At 47.6% G+C, this 26,939-nt stretch overlaps 1 protein-coding gene across 7 annotated transcripts in view; it reads left to right on the top strand.

Moving 5' to 3' along the window:
- The window catches only part of RTEL1 (regulator of telomere elongation helicase 1), a 1,752,068-nt gene that overhangs the window by 808,985 nt on the left and 916,144 nt on the right, over positions 1-26,939 (top strand). For all 7 annotated transcript variants that reach the window (XM_069650890.1, XM_069650893.1, XM_069650896.1 and 4 more), the window contains one exon: positions 2,710-2,784. In XM_069650890.1, coding sequence (XP_069506991.1) covers positions 2,710-2,784 — 75 coding nt within the window. The remainder of the gene's footprint in view (positions 1-2,709; positions 2,785-26,939) is intronic.

Raw genomic sequence — 26,939 nt, 5'->3', positions numbered from 1 at the left:
CTCTGTGTCTCCCTTTGTATCAAGGGAGCATGAAGTAATGCATCTGCTTCCCTTGCTGTTGTCCATCCTAATGAGTCAACCCTATCTCTTTTATGGACCCGAGTTTGGGTCTCGTTCCCGACCGCCCTTCCTGATAGACTAACTCCTCTTTGAGTTTGAACTCTCCCCGCCTATTGGTGAGGTGCCAGGAGATCTGTAGTTTCTCTTTTTCTATTACGAAAGTCTTGGTATTGGTCAGTGAACCACTGCTCCTTCTCCTCACCAGTGAGGCATGACCAGTCTTTAAAGGCATCCACAGCGTATTGTGCCACCTTAGTGTTCTTTCCTGAAAGGTGTGCAGTTCCATGGTTTCCCGCTGCTAGCCTAGGATTGTGCTGAGTCTGGTATATTGTGCCTCGACACTTGTAACTCTCTCCGTCCTCATCTTCCTTTAGGTTGCAGTTTATTTGGCATTTGGAAGTCTGTGAAGCCTGAAGATTCGCAGTTATCTGTGTGATGCTCCGGCATTTGAAGCTCAAGTAATCTCTTAATTACTTCCTGCGGGATGTAGTCCTCTGTGGGATCTTCTGTAAATCAAGTCCTGCACCCCATAATACTGCATCCCTGGGATGTAGCACCCTCACTGCCAAACTGCCAGTTGGTCTGTGGAGTCAAAAGTAGCTCCTGGTAGGTTTTGGTGTCAAGCAAACCAAGCTGTACTTGGTTGCAAGCAGGAGCTAAATAGTTTCCAGCGCCCCTCAATTTTGAACCCTGTTGTGTACACAGTATATAGTTGTACTGCTTGGATAATTTTCTCTCTATTTAAAGTGTGTTTTCAGATTCTGGTCTCTTAAGCAGATATTCAGTGTGTAGGATGTTTTAACTGGGCGATATCTAATTCAGGGATATTTCCACCCACCCCTAATCAGGTACGCACATTTCTCCTTTATTTAATAAAGTTATTTTTATGAATCTGGGACCCCAATTTAATAGAACTGATTCCCCATAGCTTCCCTCTCCTTATGGCACATGAAACGTGCAGGGTTGCACATAGGTCTATTTATTACCCAAATAGAAATAATTGAATCAGATTACAAATAAACATTTTTAAAAAATCGTTTTTCGTCTATCTAATGGAGGATTTTCAGCAGAACATTTTGACACCCAAATGAGGTCCCTAAGATATTCAGTTCCAGAGATGCAGGTGATAAAATAATTGACTACATTAAAATGGCATTTTGTTTGATACAAACATATGGCACTGTTCTTCTGCCTAGATACAACACTAGGAACATGGCAATTTTCTATTGAGTCAGGGCTGGAAATCGGCTTTTTTTTACTTGGGCCTGGCCCCCAGTTGGCCTTTGTAGCCCAATGCCTGGCTGATGAGCCTTTGTAATTTGAATATCTGTGAATGTAGGTGTTAGTTCTGTCTCCTCGAGAAGTTTCCAGACTTGTGGTCCTGTGTTAAATTCTTCCCTTCAGGAAGACCTGTGAAATGGTGTTAATAGATTAAATTGAAGACGATCACAGATTCATCTGCATGTCCATTTTTTTTATGTTGAGCCCTAACCGACTCACAGGGCAAGTAATACAATTCAACACTTGAACATTATGGCGCGGTTTGGTTTGTTTCGCCTGTTTGCAGATGGATCCTTCTCTGCAGTGGGCAGTTTCAAAGAGTTTATTAGCATGAGAAGGGAATTTAGTTGTCCTCTCATCCTGTATGCTGGAGTTGGGGGATGTCTTCGAGAGTTGAAAGGATTGCCATATGTCAGAATTCAGTGCTGGCTCCATCTAACATTTGTTTCAATCACAATTTTGAATGTGATTATTTTCATAAAACATCACAGTTCATATTGTATTGGCTTATCAAACCCCTATCAACAGTCGATGTTGTCAAAATCCCCTAATCCTGACTTTTATTTCTGTAGAGGAACATTTTTGTAGAAGAAAATTCACACACAGCAGAAAACATGCAAATGAGTTTTTCTTTTTTGAACTTCTATTCTCTTTCTCCTCGGGTTAAGCAGTTTCCCATTTAAAGATACATTGCTGGTTATTTTTAGGTACTTGAAATGTTAATCTCATGCCTTGTCAATGAGTTTTGGATGGCTGCAAAACATTGCACGTTTCGTTTGCGCACGTGCTCCCCACTGCTGTGGGCAGGTTGCAGCTTACATATGGTTTTTACAATGAGGCCTTGCTCTGCATCTTTACTCATGAGTTCAACATCCCTCCAAGTGTTTCAGTATAACGAAGATACCCAGGATGAAGAACTTTACTTACAAGTAAGTAACTAATCGTCATTCACCTAAAAATAATACTCCCAAGGGGGTTTCATTTTTGTGCTTAAAGAAATAATGTTTCTCATACTTAAAAAAGGGACTAATATACTGTACATATATATCTGGAATCACCCATCCAGGACTCTCATTTTTTGTTTGAATTTTGGTACTAGTAATTTTGATTTTCCCGTCATAAATGCAGAAATACAGTTCACAGAATTCAAAATAAAAAGCAGCACTCAATGTGCTTAAACAAATCTTGCACAGGGCATATTGGCAGCTCTATGATGAAGGATAAGTCTAAACGCTAAGAGAATTGAATCTATGAAAGACATGTTGAATGTTGTAGGGAGGCGGTTGTTCAGTAGCAGTTATTTTGTCTTTCTGATACCAGCTTTTGTCTTATCCCTGAAAGTTTCTCTCCTTTGTCATCCAACACCAGATCGTTTTTAGTGTTGAGCCCCCAGATGGGACGCCGGTATCAGTGGTGCAGGAAGCTGTTTCCAAGTATTACAAGGTATGTGATGTTAAGTGCAGGGTGTCGACAAAGACAATCTTTCATATTGCTAGCTCGGTAATGCCATGGGTGAGTTGTGAACAGAAGAAATAAATGCTTCACAATGTCAAAGGCCCTGTGCTAATTATCACATTCCTTCTCTTGCCTGGCTCTTTCAATGGTGAAAATTAGTCACAGTACCTATACTTCAGCAAAAAAAGCAGTGAAGTAATAGACATTCCACAAAAGGGTGACCATTTAGCTACATCACCGTTTTAGGAGAAATATTTACTGAAAACTGTTTTTTCTTTCTCAAAATGGAGACCAACTAAGAAAGACAATGTTCTAATAACAGACCTACAACAGAAAATATAAATGAACTAAATAGGTAGATTTGGTATTACCCGGATCTATATATTGTAAAGGATGGCATCTAGAACACACCAGCTCTCAAAGACAGTTCAATTGTTTTTATTATGGATTTAAATTGGGTCCACTTAAGGTCCATATCTCTCTCTCTCTCTCATCTTCCCCAGTTCTTCCTCCTCCCTAGTCCAGAATTCCCTAAACACCCAAGGTGATCAGTAGAGATTGGTAAGCCTTCCTATCAAGAATTTGGCTGGCTAGTGGTGAGGGCCTTATCTGACTTGCTCCCTTTTGGGCCAAGAAGAATGGAATATGTACCTTCCAGCTGCCCAGGCTTAACTTTTCTTCTCACGCCCTCATCACTCTGATGTTCGTTCCTTCCTTTAACTTCTACTCCTTCTCTTGCTCCCACTCTGTCCTTTCTTTCTCTCTCTCTCTGTGCCTCCAATGTTATTACACCTCATATCTACTTCTACTCTCTGTGAGAAACCAAAGGGTGTCTCAACTACTAGTCCCCGGGGATCTCGCTCCCCAGGTGGCCAGGGCACAGCCATCACCTTTAGATCCATACCCTGGTGGTGGCCCAGTGCCGGAGGATCACCTGGGTGGAGGGGGTCTATGAGACGCCCCCCCTTTTTTTGTACACCTGGCCCATCCTAGGATTATCAGAGGTCCCAACGCCCCCTTCTACAGAAACACAGAGCTGAGGAAGAGGGTGACTGAGAGTAACAAGACTAACTCTTACACATTGCACTGGACATGTCCCTCTAATCAGGTCAGGCAAAGTCAGGCACTTGACTTTTAGTACATACACCTGATTCCAATTAGCTCTCCCCATGCGGATAAGAGGCGTATCATAGAGACCAACTCTGAGCAAGGTGGAACACGAGTAAGAGCAGAACTTCTGGGGCGAAGGCGAACCTAATGGAGTAGAGCAACAGACCAACGGACCAGAATAACGGGTCGAGAAACCCCAGGAGTTCTCTACCGATGTCGTTGCCGCCAAAAGGCAGCGAAACACATGTGGCGAAGGCCAAATCCCAAAGCAGAAGACTGCATTGTGTTTCAAGGACGCCAGCGACCCTCCCGGTGGAACGGCAGAGTTGTGGAGGCAAGGCCAAGCCTGTGGGTACTAACCTTGACTCGTGGATTGGAAAACTGTAAAGGGGAGAAAGAAACACACACAGCCGGTGAGTTGGCAAAGGACCTTAGAGACAAGTGTATGTTAAGGAAAGATTGAAGTTGAAACATTATTTTGCAAGTGAAGGCTGCACGCGTGTGGATGACCCACAAAGAAAGGCAGACCTGTGAATGAATTTTGAAATTAGGAAAGCTGTCAAACCAGCGATACTGAGTAACGGAGTGGTCCGTTGAAAGGAAGTAGCCCACTCGAAAAAGTCTCAGTGAAAGGTGAATTGTTTATAGCGATTAAGTGAATCAACTTTGAACGCAAAAGTGATAAAATTTAACCCAGAGAGAAGGGAAGATTTAAAAAGATCAAAATTGTACTTTGAGTCGAAGTGGTTCTGAGGAGGTCTGTAAAGAAAGCCGCGCACATTCGAAAGTGTTTGACAACTGAGCCCGACTCAGTGAGACCCGAAGTGTAATAAGTTTGGGGAAGAGAGCACCCTGCAAGTATTTTTGAACTTTTGTTGTGAAAGGTCTGGGCCCGACAGAGGGGGACCGGCGTGAACTTTTTGATGACCATTGTTTGAAAGGCTGGAAAGGGAGACTTTATAGTGGAAGGTCAGGTGGGCCTTTTTTTTTTAACATGGCAGGTATTAAGTTTTGTTAGCATAGGCCATTTTGATTTGACATACTCCACTAGGACTGTGTTGTTTGTTTGATGGTCGAGACTACTCCCGTCCTAGTTATAGGGAAAAGTAGGAGTTTTTCTAAACCCAGAAACATTAATAAAGGTTTTACAAGCTGTACCTTTTGTGTCAGTTTCATACTTGTAATACCATGCCATCCTTACATCTCCCTCTACACTCTTCAACTCTCCACTCCTACTACTCCCCAATCTACTTCCCATTACTCTACACACCACCCCTCCTCTCAAAGTCACCCTTCTTTCACTCTCAACCACCTTTCTTACTCAGCCTCACTCCTCTACACTGCCACTTAGTCTCACTCACCTTACTCACCATACAAGCACTCTCACACTCAAGCACCACTTTCTCTCACCAGCCAGTACCTCGGCTTGCGTGCACTCGCTGTAAGTCTTTCATTTTTTGCTCCTCCATCCTTCCTCCGCCTGGTCTCTCGGTCCACCTCCTCCCTTGACCTCATCTGAATAACCCACACTCAGCATCTCCACCATATCCTTTTATTCAGTACTTGCTTCCTGTTGTAGCTTTTTCCTCCCACGTCAGTTGGCTGCAACACTCACCAGCCCCTCTGAGCCAACCACTGACTGCCTTTTCCCTGGAGGACTGGGTTGTGCTGCAGAAATTGCATAAAATGTCTTTCTAGCCATGCCTCCTTTTCCAGTGCAGTACTACTGGGCCTCCATGCGGTCAGTTCGCCATCAGGATAGCCCGCTGAGTGTCCCTGCCAGGCAGCAGCCGAATGCAGTCGCTGCAGATGGTGCAGGCAGTGGGATATTTCATTTTCTTTTCTCATACCTCTGTCACGTAGTCGGAGCAACTTTGATTTGCTGCTGAGACTCATGGTAACTGGAGTTCTCGTAGCTGATCCCTCTTTCTCTTGTGGCTTGTATTGCTGCAGGCTTGCTTAGGGAAATCTGAAATAAATCATAGGGAGCACTGGCCAGAATTTTGTGTAGCAGGCAAGATATGCTAAAAGGTGGCACTTTCTTCTTGCAAAGAGGCATGTGTGGGAGAACTGAGTCCGATACTTTTTTGACTCCTATTTCCTTCCTCCCTCACATTCAGGACCTTGCCAAGAAGGCCCACTTTAAACTCCACCTCCTCAAAGGAATTCTTCGTTTCCTCACTTCCCCCAGAAGCTCAAAGTCTCCAGAGCTCTGGTTCTCCCTAGGCTTGACTACTGCAATAGCCTCTTCCTTAATCTACCACCTTCTTCTATTGGACCCCTCCAGCTAATCCAGAATAGGGGTTGCAAGACTTAATCTTTGCTTCAAGCCCATGGACCGCATCTCTCCAGCCCTAAATTCTCTCCACTGGCTCCAGGTTGCTGCAAGGATAAAATTCAATTCCCTCTGCGTCATCCATAAGGCTGTTTGGGGCAGGGGACCACGCTATCTACAACTGGCTCTCACTAAATACTCTCCCTGCAGATATGTGCGCTCCTCCAGCACCAACTCTTGGTGTGTCAAGCGCTTCGCTAAAAAGCAAGCTGGTGGGCGATCTCTTTCCTCTGCAGGCTCCATCCTATGGAACAGCCTCCCCCTGCTTCTGTGTCTTGAGCCGGATCTCCTCAAATTCCGCAAGCTCCTCAAGACCCTCCTTTTCACCTCCTCCTTCCCTTCCTTCCTCCCTCCTCTGCTAAACATCATAGTTGCTGAAATTGGTGACCAGGGCCGCTGTGTGTCCTCCTGGGATCTAGCCTCCTTCAGCCTCGGACCTGCTCACAGCAATTGCCTTGGCACCCACTGGCCTTTTCCACCACAGGCCTGCACTTATTGATTGGCAGCTGACCACTCACCCAGTCACCTAACAGATGCTTAGTCCCTAGCCACTTCCCTCTTAGGTACACCTTGCACTTACCCCCCACTCCCTCTCCCTTCTCTCTCTCTCTCTGTCTCTCTCTCTCTCTCTCCACTTGCACGTTCTGAATGCTCACAAGGCCTGGTAGGTCCGCCTCTATATTTCATTGTTATATTTCTTTTCACTCTAATGTCCCCTCCCTTTTGCCCTGTGGGCGCTTTGAAACACAATTTCTCCAGCATGGGGTCTGGCATGGATTCACATGGATTCACATGCTCATGAATATTCCCTGTCGTCAGGCTGGGAATCCTCTGTAAAAGAAAAAACAGGTTCACTTTCATTTAAAAACTGTATTTTTCCTCTAAACCAGTCACTATCCTCTGGGTCATACTTCCCCCATCCAATGACAGTCGTCTCCCTAATCCCTGCCTCTGGCAGCGATCTTCTGATTTTCACTGCATGCTTCAGTGTTGGGAGTCCTCGAGTTGCTCTCCACGCTATTTGTACGTTTTTTGTGTTTTTCAACAAAAAAAGAAAAGTTTTTGTTTCGAAGAGCCTGTGTGGGCTTTACTTCATCTGCCGACAGCGTGGGCCTGTTGTCGGTGAAGTTCCATCGAAGATTCTAGAGGGCCATCTTGGGCCTACTTCGCGTCCTCTGACCATGACGGCGGAGAAGGTGGGAAGGCCCTGCACCAAATGCGGGTTACGGAATGGGTTTGTGAAAGACAAGCACCTACAATGCCTTTACTCCCTGCACCCCGACCATAAGGAAGTAGAGTTCGAGATATGCCTCGTTTTCTCTAAGATAACGAAGGACAAGTATAGTAGGGTGGCAGCATGGCTTAACACGAACAAGGCCTCTGACCCATGCTCCGAGCAGGGTCATGCCTTTTCCAGCATCATCCATTCCGAGGAACGGTCCAAGTCCTTTGAGGGCGCCTCATCCGTGGGGGCCCAAGATAAGTCCAAGATCCGCAAGACCACTGGGTTCGCCGATGAAGCGGGTCCTAAAGTGGATAGGTCGTGATCACCATCACCTTCCGCCTCCATTGCCAGCCTACCATCAAACTCCTCTTCAAAGAGGAAGTAATCTCCCCCGGCTAAGCAACGGTAGAAATCCAAGAAGCCGCAGACAGAGAAGGACGCACAGCCCAGGCAGGCTCAACTGGGAAAGGCCTCATTGGCGACTCAGTCGATGGCTACTACTACTGTTGCGGCAGCTATGGGCGCTGGTCTTACGAAGGTAGCTCCGCCGGCGCAGACAGTGTCCCTGCCCCCAAGGCGCGAAACCACAGCAGAGACTTTGGCAAAGTCTGCAGGCATGCCAGAAGGGGTGAATCTGGCCCAAGTCCCGGTTCAAAGCCGTCATGGAGGAAAGGAAAAAAAAGTGGGGGTGGGGGGGCTATGAGGCCCTGAAACAGCACTCCCAGGTCATCACCCCAACTATGGGAGTCTCGTCCACGGACGACTAAGATCAGCAGTCCTTGCATACGGTCCACGAGAAGGACAAGGGCGCACAACCTAGTTTTCCTTTTCTGCCTGCTCAGCCGAGGGCCATTTCCTTGTATATTATATCGACTCTACACACCTTGGTGTCAGAGATCCGGATGAGAATGCCTCCGGCGCCGGGACCTGTGGCCACCCTCAGGTCCCCGATCAGCCTCCGCAGAAGAAGAGGAAGCGTCATCTGACACCCCCATATCAACCTCGTCAGCCACGTCGGGCCCCAACTCCCCCTGCAAACCCAGACACTGGTACAGGAACGGATACGGCCTTGACAACGGATGATCGTGAAGACATTGTAGCAGCGGACAGCGAATCGCCACATTTGGATGCCCCACATAGGGTGTATCCACTGGATGAGGCGATGTCACACCCCCATCCACGCTCCCTTCTGACAAACCCCGAAACCCGACCCCCACCACCACAAAAACACGGCAGGCACATAAAGCACACCAGGTCCCCACACGTGTCAGGACACGCTCTCACCTGCAGGCCTGCCGGCAAGGGGTTGGCCAGGAACATCAACGCCGACTTCTGCCTCGTTTCCCGTTGCGGCGTTGACAGTTGCCATGGAGACGCGCCACAGGCGTCCTGCAACGTCTCCGTTTCCGACGTCTGGGGAGCCCTTCTCAGCACGTTCGATCACGTGACGGGTGACGGCATCACGGTCACGTGATCGCGGTTCAGCGTTCAAAAGCGACGCGCTGACTGCCATTCAGCGCTTCACAGCTGATTCCTGTTTGGCGTTCTACGTACTAACCTTGCTACCTCGACCTCGGATTGAATTTTGGATACTGATTTGGTTCTTCCCCTCATTGTATTTTTGCCTGGAACTTGCTACCTCCTGGATACGACCTCGGCTCCTCTTTCGGATTGGTTTGGATTTCCTTTTTTGTACCTTTGCTGGAACTTGCTTTCTCTGGACACGTCCTCTGTTTACCCATCGGACTGCTGTTGGATTTCCCCTTTGTTACAGCTTTTGACTTTGTTCTTTGGATAACGTACTATTCAGGACTCCTCTACCTGAGTGGCTCATAGTTCGAGTTTCCTGCATCAGGTGATGACTACACCAAGTGCCTTGCCAGGCTGCCACCCTGTCGTCAACCTCTGCCGGCTGCCTCAGACAACATTGGGTTCCGACCAACTACTCAGGGTAAGCCCCTTTGTAGATTCATTAAGTATTCGGGTCTGGGTTTGTGTTTATTATCTAACCCACTTGTTTGCCTTACAGTGGTCGGGGGGGCATCTTCCGGCATTCCTGGTTCCGGCTGACGACATTCACCACCTGTGGCTTCAAGGATCGCTCGGGCAGTAATTTATTGTTTGCTCGAGTGGTACTTGGGGACGGAGGTATCATCGTCTACACGACCATCAAGTCTTGACAGGCGAGTTCGCTCCACTCCATGATCGCCAGGGCTTCCGAGTTATTCCAGCTGGTGCCCGAGTAAACCAGCAAGGAGGGCTTCTTGTATCAGATGCGTGAAGCTAAGAGGAAGACTATCATGGCGGTGCCTTTTCTTGACAATATTTGGGAAGATAGGCTGGCCGTCATGAAGGACCCCTGCACAGCTTCAGCCAAGTGGGATAGGCTGGAGATGAAATATAGGGTGCCAGACTCCGCACCCAAGTGCCGGAGGTCGCAACCATCGCGGACTCTGTGGTTTCGGCAGCCACGAGGAAACGGTCGGCTTACCCGTCGTCTTCGGTCCCTCTTCGGTCCCTCTTCGGGGAAAAGGATGGACGCCATGGGTAAGAAGGTGATTTACACTGCACAATCATGGCAGCCAATGTGCTGGCGATCCTGGCCAGGTACGACATGGAATTGTAGTACAAGCTAGGACCCATCCTGTCCCAGACGATAAGATGATGGAAGCCCTCGCTCTCTTACAGGAAGAGGAGGTGACGTCTGATTACGCCATCACAGGCGGCAGTGGACGTCGCCGAAAAGGTGTTGCTCAATTACAGGTCCTTGGGAATCCGCGAGCCATGACTCTGAAAGACACATAATGTCTACTTAGTTCCCGAATATGTAATCATTGCCGGTGCTTCATCATGACCCAGGATCGCTGAACCTGACGGCTTGGCTTCTGCAGCCTTGGAGTTTGGTGGTAATGAGTTGACAGCCGACTGCAGGGAAGTCCTCGTCAAGGCCAGGGAGTCGTCGACCTTGAAGTGCTACAGCCAGAAGTGGAATTGTTTTGCTACGTGGTGCCGGTCGCAGAAGATTACTCCTCTGAGGGTCACGGCTCCACAGATCCTTCCATACTTGCTATTCTTGACAAAGGCTACTCTGGCGCACGCCTCCATCAACGTGCATCTGGCAGCTATCTCCTGCTACACCAGATCCCCAGGAAGATCCTCGCTTTGATCCATCCCACTGACTCATCAAAGAGTTTCTCAAAGAACTTTTCGGCAGAAAGGGCCTTGCACTCGCTGGACGTTGCTTGTGCCCTGAAGTTGTACGTGACGCGCACAAAGAGTTTTCGGAAGACTTCTCAATTGTTTGTGAACTTTGGTGTTGTGAATGTTAGGCAGAATCCTGTGCAGTGCCCTTAGGGACCACTACACACAATTAAGACTACAAGTGGCAATACAAGTTCACCTTTGGTACAAGCCTGTACTACACTGTTAAAGTGGTAGCCGTAGCGGAGCAGCCAGACTTATCTCAAGAGTAAATGAGCAGTAGTAGAGATTTCACAAAGGACGACAATTATTGTGACTCAAGCAAACACTGACTCAAGGTTTCAAGTAAAAAATATAAGTACATTTATTTTAAACCATCTGTTTGCAAAACACTTCACTTCTATAAATTCGAAACCACACGTAAAATACACTACACACAACCAATTCCACTTGTGCCAGTAAATTCAAGGTAAGTACATTAGGATTTGACAGCCGGTGTTGCGATACTAACGCGTATCCGCGGATAGAAATGCTCAGGAAGTTAAAACACACTTTGTACTTTAGAATTTTAAACAAGGGAAAAGTGGATAAAATGTCAAGGCAAGGGGATCAGAGGACCCGTTCAAAGATACAGATAGTCAATAGGCCTGCGCCAGTGTCAACGGAGCAGATGCTCAGTTGCCGAGGATCACACGTTGAACAGTTCGAGATTAGAATTGCCAAGAGTACTTAAATATTGTCAGATGGAAGGAAAAGTTATAAGAGGGAAGTAAGAAAGAAAATATCTTGGTGGAGGAAAAGGGCTCACCCCGATTCTGGATGGTCAGTTAGAGAACGACCAAATGTGCACAGTACCTTATTCCGCTGGAGAAAAGCTGGTGCCACGGCAGTTGTTCCTGGTAGTTCCTGCAGACTCCTGCGGCTTCAGTCGTGGGGACAAGAAGGACGACGTCTGGAGCGATCTGCACTACCCAGGGATGAGGCCAGTAGCAGCGAAAAAGACAACGATGAATAAAAGGTGCGCTCCTTTAAATCAGGAGAGGGCTCTTCTGATGGCTATCCGGACCACTACAGCACAGCAGTGATTTCGACCCAGGAGGGGATTCTCTGACTGAAGAAAAGGTGAGCTGGTTGATCCCACCAGGCTCAAGGGAAGAAGACTCCGGACAAGATCTTCTCTTGTTGTTGAAGGGTAGATAGCTCAGGACTGCAGCCGGGCTTCACCGAGACTCGGGGTTGCAGCAGCCGTCTTCTTCTCCGCTTCTCTTCGGTTCCTTGCAGTTCCAGTGGCAACTCTGCCTTCTAGCCCAAGAGTCCTGCCTTTTATGCCAAAATCCCCCATTCACACAGCCTGGCTGTCAATCACTCAGCAGGGGGGTTGTCCAGCCCGGACTACCACCTCAGCTTATCACCACAAAGTGCGACTTGGGTCTCCAAGGAGACCCTGTGCAGGGGGTGATTACACCCCGCCCTCACATTCAGCCCACCTAGACACTGAGACGACAAAGGAGGGCTTCTGGTCAGAAGCCCGCCAAAGGTCGGCGAACAGAGGAGGCAAACCTGGTTTACCGCGCAAAGAAAGACCCAAGAAGGATATTAACAAAAAGAAATGGCGATTAAACCCAACCGGAGCCGAAATAAAAAGTATTTGGGCAAGCGGGTTTAAAGTTCGAGGCTACTAAAATAGCCTAAAACGTTACCACGTTATGTAATATAATCGCGGTAGGAAAATTAGGGTAGATACTACTGCCACCAGCCAAGTCTTAATGTTAAGGGAGCGAAACAATGCTCCAAGAGGCACAGATAAAAAGGGCTAAGAACCCTTTCCAATACTCCATATAAAATGGGGTGTACTGGATCTGTGGTTAAAGTGACTATGTAAAGTTAATGGCAACTTTACCCTTTTCTGACAGTAGTCGGCCCCAGAAAATGGAGTCGGTGGGAAGTCTGAGACAATCTTGTGTCACTGCACTGAAGGTGCTGTGTAACACACAAAGAGTGGGGCTACTGAAGTGGTGTCCTTCAGAGTCCACAATCACAAAAACAGTTGAAATACACATGGCAAAACACAGGTAAGAGTGGGGGAAAAGCTCACACTCTTACCAAGTGGAAAAAAATGAACTCCAGAAATCCAGCAAAGCTGCTGAGGGACTCACTAGGTAAGGGAAATTAGCCATAGAATGAGAATTCTCCCTAACAGTGAACCATGTGGAGGCCTTGTCCAAGGCTTCCATCTCAATGTGGCTCTACAGCTGCATCATGCACTGTCATCGGTTGTCAAACCAACCGGTGCCCGGCCGTCTGAGAGCCCACTCCACCAGGGCAATCGCTGCAACGACAGCATTCCTGTCTGGTGTCGCCCTGCTGGACATCTGCAGGGCTGCTACATGGAGGTCCACGCACAACTTGACAAGTTCTACTGCGTCGACAGGGATTTCAGAGTTGGCCAAGCAGCGCTACGCAACCTGTTCGCTTGAGGCGAGTCTGTTTCATAGGTAAGAGTTATTTGCCTCTGTTGAGCCTTACCGCCCACTGTGGTTGTGTAATGCTGTAGAATGTTAGTTACTTACCTGTCACTATTGTTTTAGAGCATGGGTCTTGCATGGATTCACATGCGAACCCTCCCTCCGGCCCCTCTGTGTCTCTTCTTGGTCGTGCTGCCACTTTATGTGCTTACCAATTCTGAAGATGGCTGCCAGAGGCGGGGCTTAGGGAGAGGACTGTTATTGGATGAAGGTCGCTCCCAAAGGCCAGTGATTGGTTTAGAGGAGAAATATTTTTAAAGTGAAAGTGAAACCGTTTTTTCTTTTACTGAGGCTTCCCAGCCTGACAGGAACAGGGAATATTCATGACCATGTGAATCCATGCCAGACCTATGCTGGAGAACAATGGTTGCAGGTAAACAACTTAAACCTTACTTGATGTATAAGCACATTACAAATAAATGGAAATACTCATCCAACTGCCTCACCCCGCTTCTGTGGGCAGGACTGGTTCTAGCAAACACACTTTTAGGTGTCCTGCCCCAGGTTGAGAGGGATTCCCATCCTCCTTGACAAGGTCCAATCCCTGACCCTGTCACATGATGTAAAGTGAAAAGTATCATGGAAGTGTTTGAAACGCTTTATAACTAAAGCCAGAGGTGTGGTGATTCTGCATGTCGTAATGTACCAACATAATGGGTGACATTGGCACGTTATAAATACAAATTGTGCAAATAAAAAGCCAGCAAAAGGAAGTATGAACATCTGCAATATTAAGATCTGTGCATTAACATTTCCACTATTAGCTTGACACATGCCAGAAGAAAACTTATTAGAAAAAGTCCTGAGTGACATTAGTAAAACTAATATCTAATTTATGCCCATTTGCAATGAATCTGTTCATCCTGGAATTGATTCATTGCAAATGGGTATTTTGTTCTGATCTTTTTATCCTCTCTCCTTTTTCTGTTTTCAACCATTAGTCTGTTCTTTATTTTCATCTCTTCCTTTCTTGTCTTTGAATTATTCCTTCTTTCCTTCCAGCTGTTTATTATTGGCTCTTCTTACTTTCCTTTTTCCAGGTCGTTCCTCCTCTTTCTATCATTACATCTGGCCAGTTATTTCTTCTTGTCTTTCCATTCATCTTTCCTTTTTTCTTTGTTTCATTCCAACTCCATTTTCTTGCTTTGTATTTCAATGTTCTTTATGTAGTTAAGAAGTGTTGCCGTCAGCAGCACTCCACTTAGAATGTTATTGTATGTAGAGACGGTTCCAGGCACAGCAGTTGGTGAAGGTGGATAAGTGAGGTGCTGTGACGGGGGTCTTGTGCTGTTCTACTTAAATAAGACACAAGTTCACCCTACTGTCTCTGGCTTGTATCTTAACATTGGCGAGGATCGTAAGAAGTTAGATCCCACAAGCAAGATTCCATTTCATAACGGATAAGTAGCCGCTCCGCCCACCCGGGCGTATTTTGATGCGGCCAACGAGGGAGGGATAGCTGGTGAGTAGACCACCTGCCATCTGGCGACAGAAGGTGCACCCCACTACCCGTGCAAGCTGCTACAAAGGGAGGGCCGGTTTATAGTGACATTTTCGAAATGCCATTTTGTTGACACAAAAATGCCGGAATTTATTTTTTCAAATGTTGACTTTTTTTTTTCTTCATGGGAGGGTCTCCCCCAAACCTCAATTTTTATTTGACACTTCTTTTTTTTTTACTAACGAAACAAACAAAAAAACATAAAATAAAAAAGAATACATTTGGATTTTTTTTTTCCTGCATTTTTGTGTAGACAAAATGGCATGTCGAAAATGTGTTTTCGAAAATATAACTGGATACCAGGAGGGACAGCACTCGGCGCCTGCCCAAGCCGCGACAAAGTGAGGGACACCTGTTCCCAGCTGCTTTGATGCATTGTTGCTCTGCAAACACCCTCCCTCCCAGCACTCCCCCAGGGATATGAGCTTGCGGCTTGTGAGTAGGTTGGTTCCCCTCCCTCCAGTTTCAAAGCAAAAGGTCCTTAACAGCCCAAGTGGAGAGCTCTGACCAAGCGTGCACTCTCCGCAGCCTCCAGTGTATTTTTCTTCATAAGCAGGCATTGCGCATGCACGTTTTGCCGATCCTCCCTGCACTGATAAGGAAACAGTGCGCATGCGCAGAGAGCCACAAAGGCCTTATGAGTGATTAGTGCGGTACACCGGTGCACACTCCAATTAACCGCTGTTTGCCCTGGAACCTAACTGGCAAGCAACTAAATCAGGAACTGGAACCTGGTTATCAAACCACTTGATAACTAACTGAAAGAAACAGAAATTCTAATGGGCCAGGATAAGACTATTCCTCAAAATTGAGCAGTTACTCATACCTTGGCACATAAAAAAGGGGTATCCTCCAGAGATAGGTGCAAGTGGACAATGGCCATGCCAGGGGTGCATGGTCCTCCCGTATTTATGGCATCTCCTGGCCCTGCCAAAGTAAAGTGGGCACAATGGAATAAGGGGTTTATGCCCTACATAAAGGCGGCGTGTAGTAACTCTTATTCTAACTAAAGAAAACTCTTCCTGTTAATGCATTTCCTACGATATGCGGGCCTCTACATATTTGATACGTTACCCCCTGTGGCAAATGATGGTGGAGGTGATAGCGCAAATGAACTGGACAATGCCCTACTCAAGTTAGACATGCACTTTAACCCCAAAACAATCACCATTTCAGAGCGATGCAACTTTGGAATCCAAACACAAGAGCAGGAAGAGTGTGTTGAAGAGTATGTGACAGCCCTACTACACTTGGCTTTATCGTGCAAGTTCTGAGAGTCATTTGATGGACACATATGCGACCAATTCATGATCCACTGTAAGTGCAATAAGATCAGAGAGGAGTTGTGGTTGAAAGACAAGCCCACATTAGATGAAGAACTGGAAATCGCCAAGCGGGTTGAACACTCTCAGCAGTGAAAGGACACTGTGATTCCAAGAGCATCAAACCAAGAGGGGAAAGGAGAGAGCGTGAACGGTTATGCTTCCAGTGTGCTAGTAACTCTCACTTTGCTTTCATTTGGGCATGTCCAGGAAGAAGAGGAACATATGCAAAAGACGTGGACACTTTCGCCCGTTGTTGCTAGAATTTCCAGTTTAACCAAAGAAAAGTGTTATAAGTAAATGAAGAAGGGCATAGGTCCTCTGAGGAGGACGATGGAGCATGCCTTGTGGAAAATATTAGTTAGCGTTGTTCAGGGTATTGATGAGGAAGAATGTGAACACCCGTATGCGAGTGTGAAAGTGAATGAAAGAGAGGTTTCAATGATGGCAGGTTCTGGTTCAAAAATGTCACTTTTGTCTAGTGTGGTGTTTGAGCAAGAGATGGGAGACGATATGTGGAATTTGCTAAAGCCAGATGTCAATCCAGGTGGGTGCAACCACGATAAAATTGATGATCTGGGTTATTTCAAGGCTAAATTTGAATATAAAGGCAGGTGTGCACAATGAAAAGTATATGTAACCAAGAAAGGAATGACGCTCCTTGGATGGCGAGATCAAAAAAGTCTTCAAATAAGATTAGATACCAAAATAGATGATCAGGTTCTATGTGTGGGATCTGCAGTGAATGAAAAATTCAGAAATGTATTCAGAAAAGGTGTGGGAAAAGTGAAGGGCATGCAACATCAAATTGTGCTAAAAAGGGGAAGTGTTCCTGTTGCTGCCAAATTACGCCCTGTTCCTTTAGCATTAAATGATGGAGTGAAGCAGGAATTGGATAATTTGTTGCAAAATGGGCATTATTGAAAGAGCTGGTGGAGTAGAATGGACATCCCCTCGAGTTAAGAAATCTTCTGGTGAATTGCGGTTGTGTGTGGATCTGCAGGAATTGAACAGGTGTGTGATAATAGCTCGTCATCCATTACCCAACATGGGGGAAATGTTGACGAGGGTTGGTCAAGGCCGAGTATTCTCAAAATGAGACATGGCATCAGATTATCAGGTGGAATTAGAGGATGAATGCAGAAAGTTGACGGCTTTTATAACACATGCAGGAGTATTCCAATTTCGGGGCTTGTCTGCATCTTCTATGTTTCAGAAAGTAATGGACAGGGTATTCAGAGGGATGAAAAGTCTTTTCTGCTTCCAGGATGACGTACTGGTATGTGGCGAGTCTGTAAATGAACATGACAACATTTTGGAGGAGATATTAAAGATTCTGGAGGGGAGGGAAATGACTTTGAGGAAAGAGAAGTGCACGTTTAAAGTGGATAAAGTCGAATATCTGGGTCGTAAGGTGTCTGTTCATGGAGTGAAACCAAAATGTAATTTGGTGTGTGCCATAAATGAGGTAGAAAGGCCAAAATCTAAAGGGGAGCTACGTTCCTTTCTGGGAATGATAGAATTTTACCAGAAATCTGTAAACAATTATGCAAAGTTGTCAAAATGAGAAAGTTGCTAAAAAAAAGTAGAGTTTGTGTGGAATGGAAAATGCAAAGGTGAGTTAAACTTGATAAAGGAAGATGTTGATTTGGCACGACCTTTGGGCAGTTTTGATGCCCATATAGTGAGTGTTGTAACAGTTGACACCAGTGACAACGGCATCAGTGCTGTATTGTCACAGGTGAAGAATTCGGTGTTGGGGAGAATTCTCTGTAAAGGCTAATTTCCCAAACCTAGTGAGTCCCCCAGCAGCTTTGCTGGATTTTTGGGGTTTGTTTTTTTCTCCTGCTAAGAGTGAGACTCTTTTACTCCCACTCTTAGACATGATTTGAGGTGTTCCTTTGTCTTTCCATGTGTTTTATGGGCTATGGGGTCTTTTACTCCATAAGGTCTCATGTGTTTTTGATGTGGGTTACACAGCACCCTCCGTGCCGTAACCCAGGGATGTCGTAGCGACCCCCCAACATAGACTCCATACCCTGGGACTGACTACTGTCTCCCAGGGCATGTAAAGTCACCATTGGCTTTACTAGTCCCAAATTATGAACAGAAACCAGTACAAACCATCATATTGTGGACGTACTGGTCGGGGCAATTTGCTTGCCCCGGGGTCTGTTGTTCGAGGGGGCAAGTCTCCGTCCCCCCTGATCGAGTTTTGGCTGGTGGCAGTGGATACTACTTTTTATATTCGACCGCGAATATATCTCTATGGGATTTTCCCATTGTTTGAGACTACCAACTTTAATTATTTAATTCTTATAGCCTCGAACATACCGCCGGTTTATTTATTTAATATTAATTCACTGGTTGGTATTTTTTGCCAGAACTTGATTATAAAATGGCGTTTGTGTTCTCTTGTGTGGCTCCAACCCAAGTCGAGCCCTTTGTTCCACTTTTTGGCGGGCTTCTCCACAGAAGCCTCCAAAAGCGCTGCCACTCTGTCTGGGTACCACAGGGGGCGTGTGAGGGGGTTTAGGCACCCTGGACTGAGTTCCCTTGGCAACTCAAGTCGCACTCTTGTGTGATAGGCCCAAGTGGTGAGCCGGCCGGCTCACCACTTAGCATGTTTGATTGACAGCTAGGCTGAAAGAATGGGGGTTTGCTGCATAAAAGCAGGGCTTTGGGGACTGGAACTTCAGAATTCGCCACAGGACCTAAGAATCCGAGGAGGGAGAAGCTGAGCCGACCTGCAACGACGACACCATCGGTGGAGCCCTGCTGAACCGTCTCACCACTTTTCCCGACGACAGAGGAGATTTCCAGTCCGGAGAGTCTTCTTCCTTTGACTGGTGGGGATAACCAGTTTTGCCTTCTTTTCACCTTCTGGAGCATCTCGTGGCTGCCTTGCCTGTGCCAAGCACCCTGGCAACCGGAATACCACGGTTTACCACTACCGCGAAGAGAAGGGTAGTACCTTTTAACCGGAGAACTCTGCGGCTGGTTTCTTCCCTGGCAGTGCAACGACCTTCATCTTTCCTCCACGGCGAGACCTCTTCTTCCTCTGGACGAAACGCCGACTTGCACCTGCTGACAGGAACAACTGCCCCCGCTGGAGCTTCCTTCACACTTAAGGTACTGTGTCCCGCCTGGCTTCCCTTGCGACAGATCGTTTGGGGTGACAATAAAGCCTCGACTTTCTAACCTGGGCTAGCCTGGGACAACCTAGCTAACTTTTCCTGACTTTGATTTCATCCTTTTTGTGCGAACTATCTACAAGACTCTTTGGGCATAACCCCACTGTGTGAACCTGGACCCCTTCTGCTTGCTCTCTCCAAGAGTGGGCTTTGCAATTGATTTCCTGGCTCCCCAGTAGAACTCTGCCTATCCTGCCTTACTGTGGTTCATTTAAAAGTATTGAAACTAGTGTGCTTCCTTAACTCTGCGTTTTCTTCCCTCTTTCTTTACAACTTATTAGAGTGTCATCTTATGTTAAGCGCTCACCTCTGTCTGAAAATAAGTGGTGTTTCTCACTAAGACTTGTCTAATAAGTGAATAGGGTTGTATATATATATGATAGTGACTGTGTGCTGAATTTACTTACCTCGTTTTTGCTAGTGTAAATCACAAGTGTGTTTTTAAATAAATAATTATATACTTTTCAGTGTGTGTTTGTACTACTGTGTCTCTGTACCTATTGTGAATACTCTGCATACTGCCCAACTCTTGAGGGAAGTCTGACTGCTCAACCACAGCTACCAAGTGAATCTGTGTGGTACAGACTGCTACCAAGTGGGTTTACTGCCAAACACCTGTAGTCTTAAATCTTTTGCAGTGGTCCCTAAGGGAACTGCACATGTTTCTGCCTAACATTCGGAAGGGGAGGAGATAATTGCTCATGCCTAAGAGGTTTGAGGCAACCAGAAAATAATTATTCTGTTCTAGAAAAGTAGTCCCTGGCGTGTCATTGGGCTGTTGAAAAATTCAGGAATTTTTTGTGGGGCACTGACTTCATGCTGAGAACGGATCACAAACCTCTCAAAGTCATATTTGAGTGCAAGGGATTAGAGAAAGTATCTAGGCGTGTAGCTAGTTGGGTCACAAGACTACAAAGGCACAGTTATGAAATGCAAGTGATACCAGGGAAAGATAATGTTTTGGCCGATTGTTCATCTTGTTTGGGTGAGTGTCATAAGTGTAGAGAAGAGGCCAACAGGGATGATGTATCTGAGATGGTTTTTGTGAACCATGAAGGAATTGTAAGCATGGAGGAGTGGACAGAAGCCATGAGTAAGGAAAGAGTTCTCATGAGTGTCAAGGCATACATGGAATCGGTGTGGACTATGAAAATGGAGTTACAACAAGCTGAAATAGCTTTTTTGTGAGGTGCGTGAAGAATTGAGCATGGCTGATGGCATTGTGTTTCGGTGGGAACGGGTTGTGGTTCCCGAAGCCATTAGAGAGAAGATTGTTGATTTGGCTCATACTGGGCATGTTAAAATGACAAGGACTAAAGCCATTTTAAGGATTGAATACTGGTGGCCTGGATTTGATAGAGATGTTGAAAGTAGGCTGGCTGATTGCCTTTAGTGCATCAAAGTGGGCAAAGGAGTGGAAGCCAGAGGAGACAATCCATTGTGGAGGTCAGCATTCCCTGTAAGGTGTGGGATGAAATTGGCATGGATATCTTATGTCCAGTAGAGATTGGTTATGGGCATGGAAAGTAATTGTTTTGATGTTTTTTTATCACGGTGGTCAGAATTCAAGATTGTACGTGGGATTTCTGGTGAGAGTATTGTTGAATTTGCTCAAGAGGTGTTTGCGTGAGATTTCTCCCAGGGAGCATTTTGACTGATAACAGTACACAGTTTACGGGTGGTGGTTTTGTGGAATACCTGAAAAGATGTGGTGTGAAACATAAGAAGTCTGCTTTATATCACCCTGAAGGGAATTCGATGGTGGAAAGGATGAATAGATGTGCTATGGATGCCATGGCTGGCCATCCGTTAGAGACTGTATGCTTTGCGCATGTTGCCTCATGCCACAACGGGTGTGAGTCCTTTCGAACTGATGAGGAAATGGCGTGCTTACAGTACATCCTCTGACAAATTGGCCTGTTGCCTGCTCCAAAGGCAATATCGGCTAGTCAGCATCTCTGCTGCATTTAACAAGTCGGCCAAACTCTTTAAAATCTGCAAGGAGCTGGTCAATCCTGCTGCAGTCTCTACCTCTCCTGTCCCCTCCCAGGCCCTCTCACGGCCCTCATCTCTAAAACTCAGGACATCCTCTCTCTCTCTGCTCTCTATCTTCTGCCCCCTCTTCAGCTCTTCCTCTGGCTCTTTTTTCGGCCACCTCTCCTCCCTCCTTCTCTGCCTTTCCCGTGTTCTCCCCAGAGAAGGTTTCTAGACAAGTACGATCTATGACAGTTTCGTCAAAACAGGTTCACCCCTCTTCCTCCAAAACCATCAAGGACCACATTGACACCTTGGCCCATGCTCGGGCTGACTTCTGAAACCACTCCTTTGCCACCTGAGTTGTCCCTTCCCCCTGAAGAACTCCCTTGTGCACCCTCTTCTTAAGAAAATTCCTGGAAAAGATGGCCATCTTCCAGCTTAATCTTCACACTGAATCTGTTGGTTATCTCCATGACCATTAGTCTGGCTTCAGAGCTGCCGGAGGCACGGAAACTGCTCTCCTGAACATCCGTGAATGCCAGTAAGACCAAGATTCTCCTCATCGGCACACCTGCTCCCTCCTTTCCGGTCACTCTCTGGCCGGCCTCTCTTGGCCCTCTTCCTGCTCCCACCTGTCAGGCTAAAAACCTTGGGGTCATCTTCGACCCCACCCTCTCCTTCTCTCCTCACATCTCTGGCGTCTCTAAGAAGTCACATTACCAGCAGCACCTCCTCAGAGGTATTCTTCCCTCAGAAGCTCACAGTCTCCAGAGCTCTGGTTCTCTCTTGGCTGGACTACTGCAACAGCCTCTTTCTAAACCTGCCTGCTTCTACTCTCCGCCCTTTGCAACTCATCCAGCACAGGACTGCAAGACTTGTCCTTGGCCTCAAGCCCAGGGATCGTATCTCTCCAGGACTGAAATCTCTGCACTGCTGCAGGTGTCTGCGAGGGTTAAGTTCAGGGGCGTTGCTAGGGGGTGGCTAAGGGGGCTATAGCCCCTGGTCTTATGGTTGTAGCCCCGGATAGAATCTTGGGAGCTACACCCAAAAGGCTAGCTAGCCCCCAGTCCCAACAGTTCTGACATTAGCGTAGCCCCGGGTCTTTTCCAGACCTAGCAACACCTCTGGTTAAGTTCAAAACCCTCTGCATTGTCCACAAGGCCTTCTGGGACCTGGGGCCTCAATACCTTCAATTCTCTCTTCCTAAAGATCTACCTTCTCGAGCTCTTCGCTCATTGTCATGATGCCTACCCCCGGGGACCCAGACCAAGTCCAGCAAACCCGGAAGCAGGCATCAAGTTACCCCAAGCAAGCCCAACAACCCCTGCTAGGGGCTATAGGCGCCAGGCTCATATGGAGAGTTAGTCCTGGCGCCACAGGCGCCCCATGCTGCAAACTTACCTGATGCAGACCATGCTGCAAGAGCTCCAAGCCAAAAGAGGCTTGGAAGGGACTATTTTACCTAGGGACTATTTATTTACTCGGGTGGGGCTAGGGAGGAATACTTACCTGGGACTTCTTTGGAGGCTATTTAAACCACGCCCGAAGAGCAGCACACGCTTCGCGTTATTCTGCATCCAGCAGCGTAACGCTCACCGTGCCTGCAAGTCTGCATCCAGTCTTCTGCCACGCCCGCGTCGAGTTTGGAGCTCCTTGAAAAAGGGAGAAAGAAGGAGAAAAGGTTAGAACAAGAGCAATACCTTTGATCCTTACCTGAATTCCCGATTCATCGCGCCTTCGAGCTGGAAGAAAGAAGTTATTTCATGCGCGTCACATCGCCTGCTGCAGCGCTGCGCTGAACTCACCGGCCTTCGTAGCATCTTCACATTTCACCGCATCCTCCTGCATGTTCCCGCCGCACTCTGGCACCTAAGGAGAAGACAAGAAGAGCAAGGTGAGCCAAGGGAATACACAGAGGAATACCCCCCATAGACTGATTTTACCACCGGGGGTACTATTTTTCTTCACGGGTCAGCGCAGCTTCCACTGCATCCTAGCTGAACCCCGGCCCCTAAGGGGAAACAAAAGGACAGCAAGGTGAAACAAGGGACTAACGAGGGGAACCCTCCTCACCACAAAAGACTTACCTGATTTTACCGCCGGAGCCATTATTCCCCGAGACTTCATACTTTCTCTCAGCGCCTGAATAAGGGAGAAAGCAACAGGTTACATATGGACATTACTTTATCGAACTGTGTTGGATAATACAAATCCTTACCAGAACATTACCAGTTGCCACGAGGAACTCTTCAGTAAGGTCAAGCTGCAACCTGCAAGGAATCGGACAAGAGTGAAAGTCAGGCATTTGAACTCTTACGAACTAAATACTTACGGCGTCTTGCCGGGAATATCGGAGTCAATATTGTCCTGGAACTCACCAATTCCTTCAAGCCAGTGAAGTAACTGGTTATCTACGCGCCCCTGTGCTCAATGCAGGATGGAGAGCTCATCTTTTCAAATCATCAGGTGAGACTAAGAGGGGACATCCAAGGTGATCAGTGGGGAGAAAAACGGGGTGGGGGTATCAACGCTCAACTCCACGGGTGGTTAATTCCCTTTCTCCACTTGCAGAAGAATATTCCTACGGGCCAAGCAAACGAAGCTAGGTGGGCCAGTCCAGTCTGTCATCTCGGCCCTAAGCGTCACATTGGTGGAGATCGCAGCAGTCCAGTCCAGATCGACACCTCTGTGGGAGCCAGGTGAGCGTAACACTCATCCGCCTCCAACTCCCTCAGGGTCAGTCACTTCTCCAAGCAACGAGTTGGTGGTAGATCTCTTTCTTCGGCTGGGGTCTCCCTCTGGAACAGCCTCCCTGCAACCATCTCTGGTTCCGGAAGCACCTCAGAACCTTCCTCTTTGCTTCTGCTTTCTCTTCTCCTCTCACCCGCTGAATTCCTGGCTGAAACCGAAGCTGCACTGATCACCTGGCTACCCTCTGATCTCGTGCCCAGGTCCCCTCCCCCGCCATTTGCACACCTGCACTGTCTCCATGGCAACCTCCGCACTTGGGGACTGTTTTCTGTACCCCTACAGTCCCCTACCAGCCCTTGACACCTGATATCTGCACTTACCCTTGCCACCAGCTGGTCATACTTTTTACTTCTTGCTTCATTTATTCTATTTATTTTTACTGTGGATCCCATCTACTGCACTGCCCCCTTCACCTTCCCCCCTGCACTTTGCCCTCCCCTGCACTTACGCAATCTCAATTTCACCTAGCCTAGTAAGATCACAGTCTGTCTTCCATCTGTTCCCCCTCCCTTGCCTCATCGCGCCTTGAAACACTTGTTTATAGGCGCGTTATAAATGCCATATCGTATTCTCTATGTCTCTGCTGGGGAAGCATGTCCTCATTCTGACGGACAACAGAGTGGCAATGCACTACCTCAACAAGCAAGGTGGTGTGCACTCCCGTCCCTTCTGCGCGGAGGCGATGATGATATGGTTCTGGGTACTGGAGAACCGGATCTTGGTCTCGGCAGTTCATCTCGTGGGGACAGAGAACAGTTTGGCGGATGCTCTGAGCAGGCTGAGCACGGTCTCACATAATAATAATTTAGCATTTATATAGTGCTATGAACCCTGAGGTATCTAAGCGCTGCTTATTATTACCCATGGTGTGTGGTGCACATTTATCGACCTCGGAAGGATGAAAGGCTGAGTTTGGCCCTGCTGGGATTCGAACCTGGGTCAGCAGGCTCTGCACAGATGTCAAAGCGAGCGCTCTACTCGCTCTGCTATCGGACTGGACATGGGTGAAAAGTGTGCCAAGATGTCCTAGAGAAGGTCTTCCCTCTCTGGGGTACCCTGGCAGTGGATCTGTTTGCCAAAAGATCCAACATGAAGTGAAAACAGTTTTGCTCGAGGGAATTCCAAGTGAACGGTGCACTGAGGGACCCGTTTCTGGTGGATTGGACCTTCCCTCTCCACTACGCCTGCCCCCCCCCCCCATTTCCCATCATTCCGTGGGTTCTCTGGACGTTGAAGAGGTTTGAAATTGCCATGATCTTGATCGCCCCGGACTGCGCGAGGAGAACGTGGTACTCTGACCTCTTGGATCTGTCCATTTGCACCTGGCGGCCGGATCTCCTGACCCAGTCGGAAGGTCGTATACTCCACCTGACCCTGGAATCCCTAAACCTACATGCGTGGGTCTTGAGAGGATGAGGAATGATGAGTAGGGACCTCTCTGAGGAAGTGCTTGATGTGTTGCTGGCTACACGCAGAAAGTGTACACGAACTTTGTACGCTTGTAGTTGGAGAAGATTTCAGGCGTGGTGCAGGGAATGCGAGATTGACCCCTTCTCTTGTCCCACCACTACAGTGAAGGAGTTTGTTCTGTCTCTGGCCTCAGCAGTCCTCCAGGTCACCACAGTCAAAGGATGTTTGGCAGCCTTGTCTGTGTTTGAGATCCTCGGATCAGGGGTCATTTTTACGATCTTGGTGATGCACAGTTTCTGAAGGGCCTTGTAAATATATTTCTGCCAACTCCCTTTGTTGTCCCCGATTGGGATCTTAATCTGGTACTGACATTTCTGATGCTTGTTAATCTGCTTAGAATCACATGCTGTGCTATGGTCCGACATCCAATGGTAACTGCAGAGTATTGCATCATGTCTTTCGAGGATCGAAAGGGGACTATCCCTAACGTGACGTGTAGTGTACCCAAAATCCCTCATGTGCCGAGGTCCCTCAGATTGTTTTTTTCCGCCCAGATAACTGGTCGCCCTTATGCATAGCTCTTACATAGAGATAGCGTTATTGTTATTATTATCGACTTTGTCGTTATTTCCATTAAGTCACTTCGACTGTTGAATCCTGTGCAACAACGCCAAAGACTGCTGTGGACGTTCGACACATGTTGATCCCAGCGGTGCTGCCGTCCACGCGGCCGGGCCTTCCGGTCGGCCTATACATTAGGGAGAGTGGGTTTGGGGAGGACATATCCTTTACAAGTATGCCTTTTCTCTTTCACCCTCTTTGCTCCCTGGGTTTGTCATCACTTTAATTGTCTTTTGCTATGGAAAAGACGCCATTTAGGTTTTGTCCCTCGTGCAGGGCCAAATATCCTTGGAAGGATGAGCACGCTCGGTGCAACAATTGTCTGCCCCTCGACCACAAAGAAGCGAGTTGCGTGGCCTGTAGACTTCTGTGCCCTAAAATGCTTAAGAAGCGCTGCTTAAAGCGGTGGGTGGCCTACGGCATGTCGCAGGCCGAATGTTCTTCCCCCGATGTTGCAACCGCCGAAAGTGATGGGGGAACTAGCGATGACCAGGCCTCTGTGTCGGAAGCCGTTTACCTAACCGCAGACCACTCTCGGTCCACGATGCCCTTCCCTGACTCCACCAGGCCTGACGTGAGTCACGCTACAGGGAAAACACCCAGCGACAGGGGCGCACACGATCATAACACCAAACACACAACCCAATGTTCTGCTTCTGCGATTGTGTAGAAGCGTACCAAAGCGCCAACGGAACCGTCGAAATCTTCCACAGGATTCTCTGATCGGCATGACCGGCAGCCTTCCCCCGAAACTGCAGTGGCGGCCTGCGATCCAAAGTCAAGGGCGCTAACACTAAAAGGCACGCGGACGTCGAAGCGATCCAGGAGGACACACATATGCTGCTTAAGGGCCGGGTGGCGGCGAAATCCACCGCTCAGCCCCCGGTTCACCCCCCGGTTCACCCAGTGGCGTTGAAAACTTCTGCTCAGCCTCCGGTTATCCTGGTGGCAGCAAAATCCTCTGCTCAGCC

Source organism: Ambystoma mexicanum, chromosome 3p, assembly GCF_040938575.1.
Source record: "Ambystoma mexicanum isolate Mex_15411 chromosome 3p, UKY_AmexF1_1, whole genome shotgun sequence".
Lineage (NCBI taxonomy): Eukaryota > Metazoa > Chordata > Amphibia > Caudata > Ambystomatidae > Ambystoma > Ambystoma mexicanum.
The sequence above is the reverse complement of the archived record's forward strand: the minus strand, read 5'-3'. Positions and strand labels throughout refer to the sequence as shown.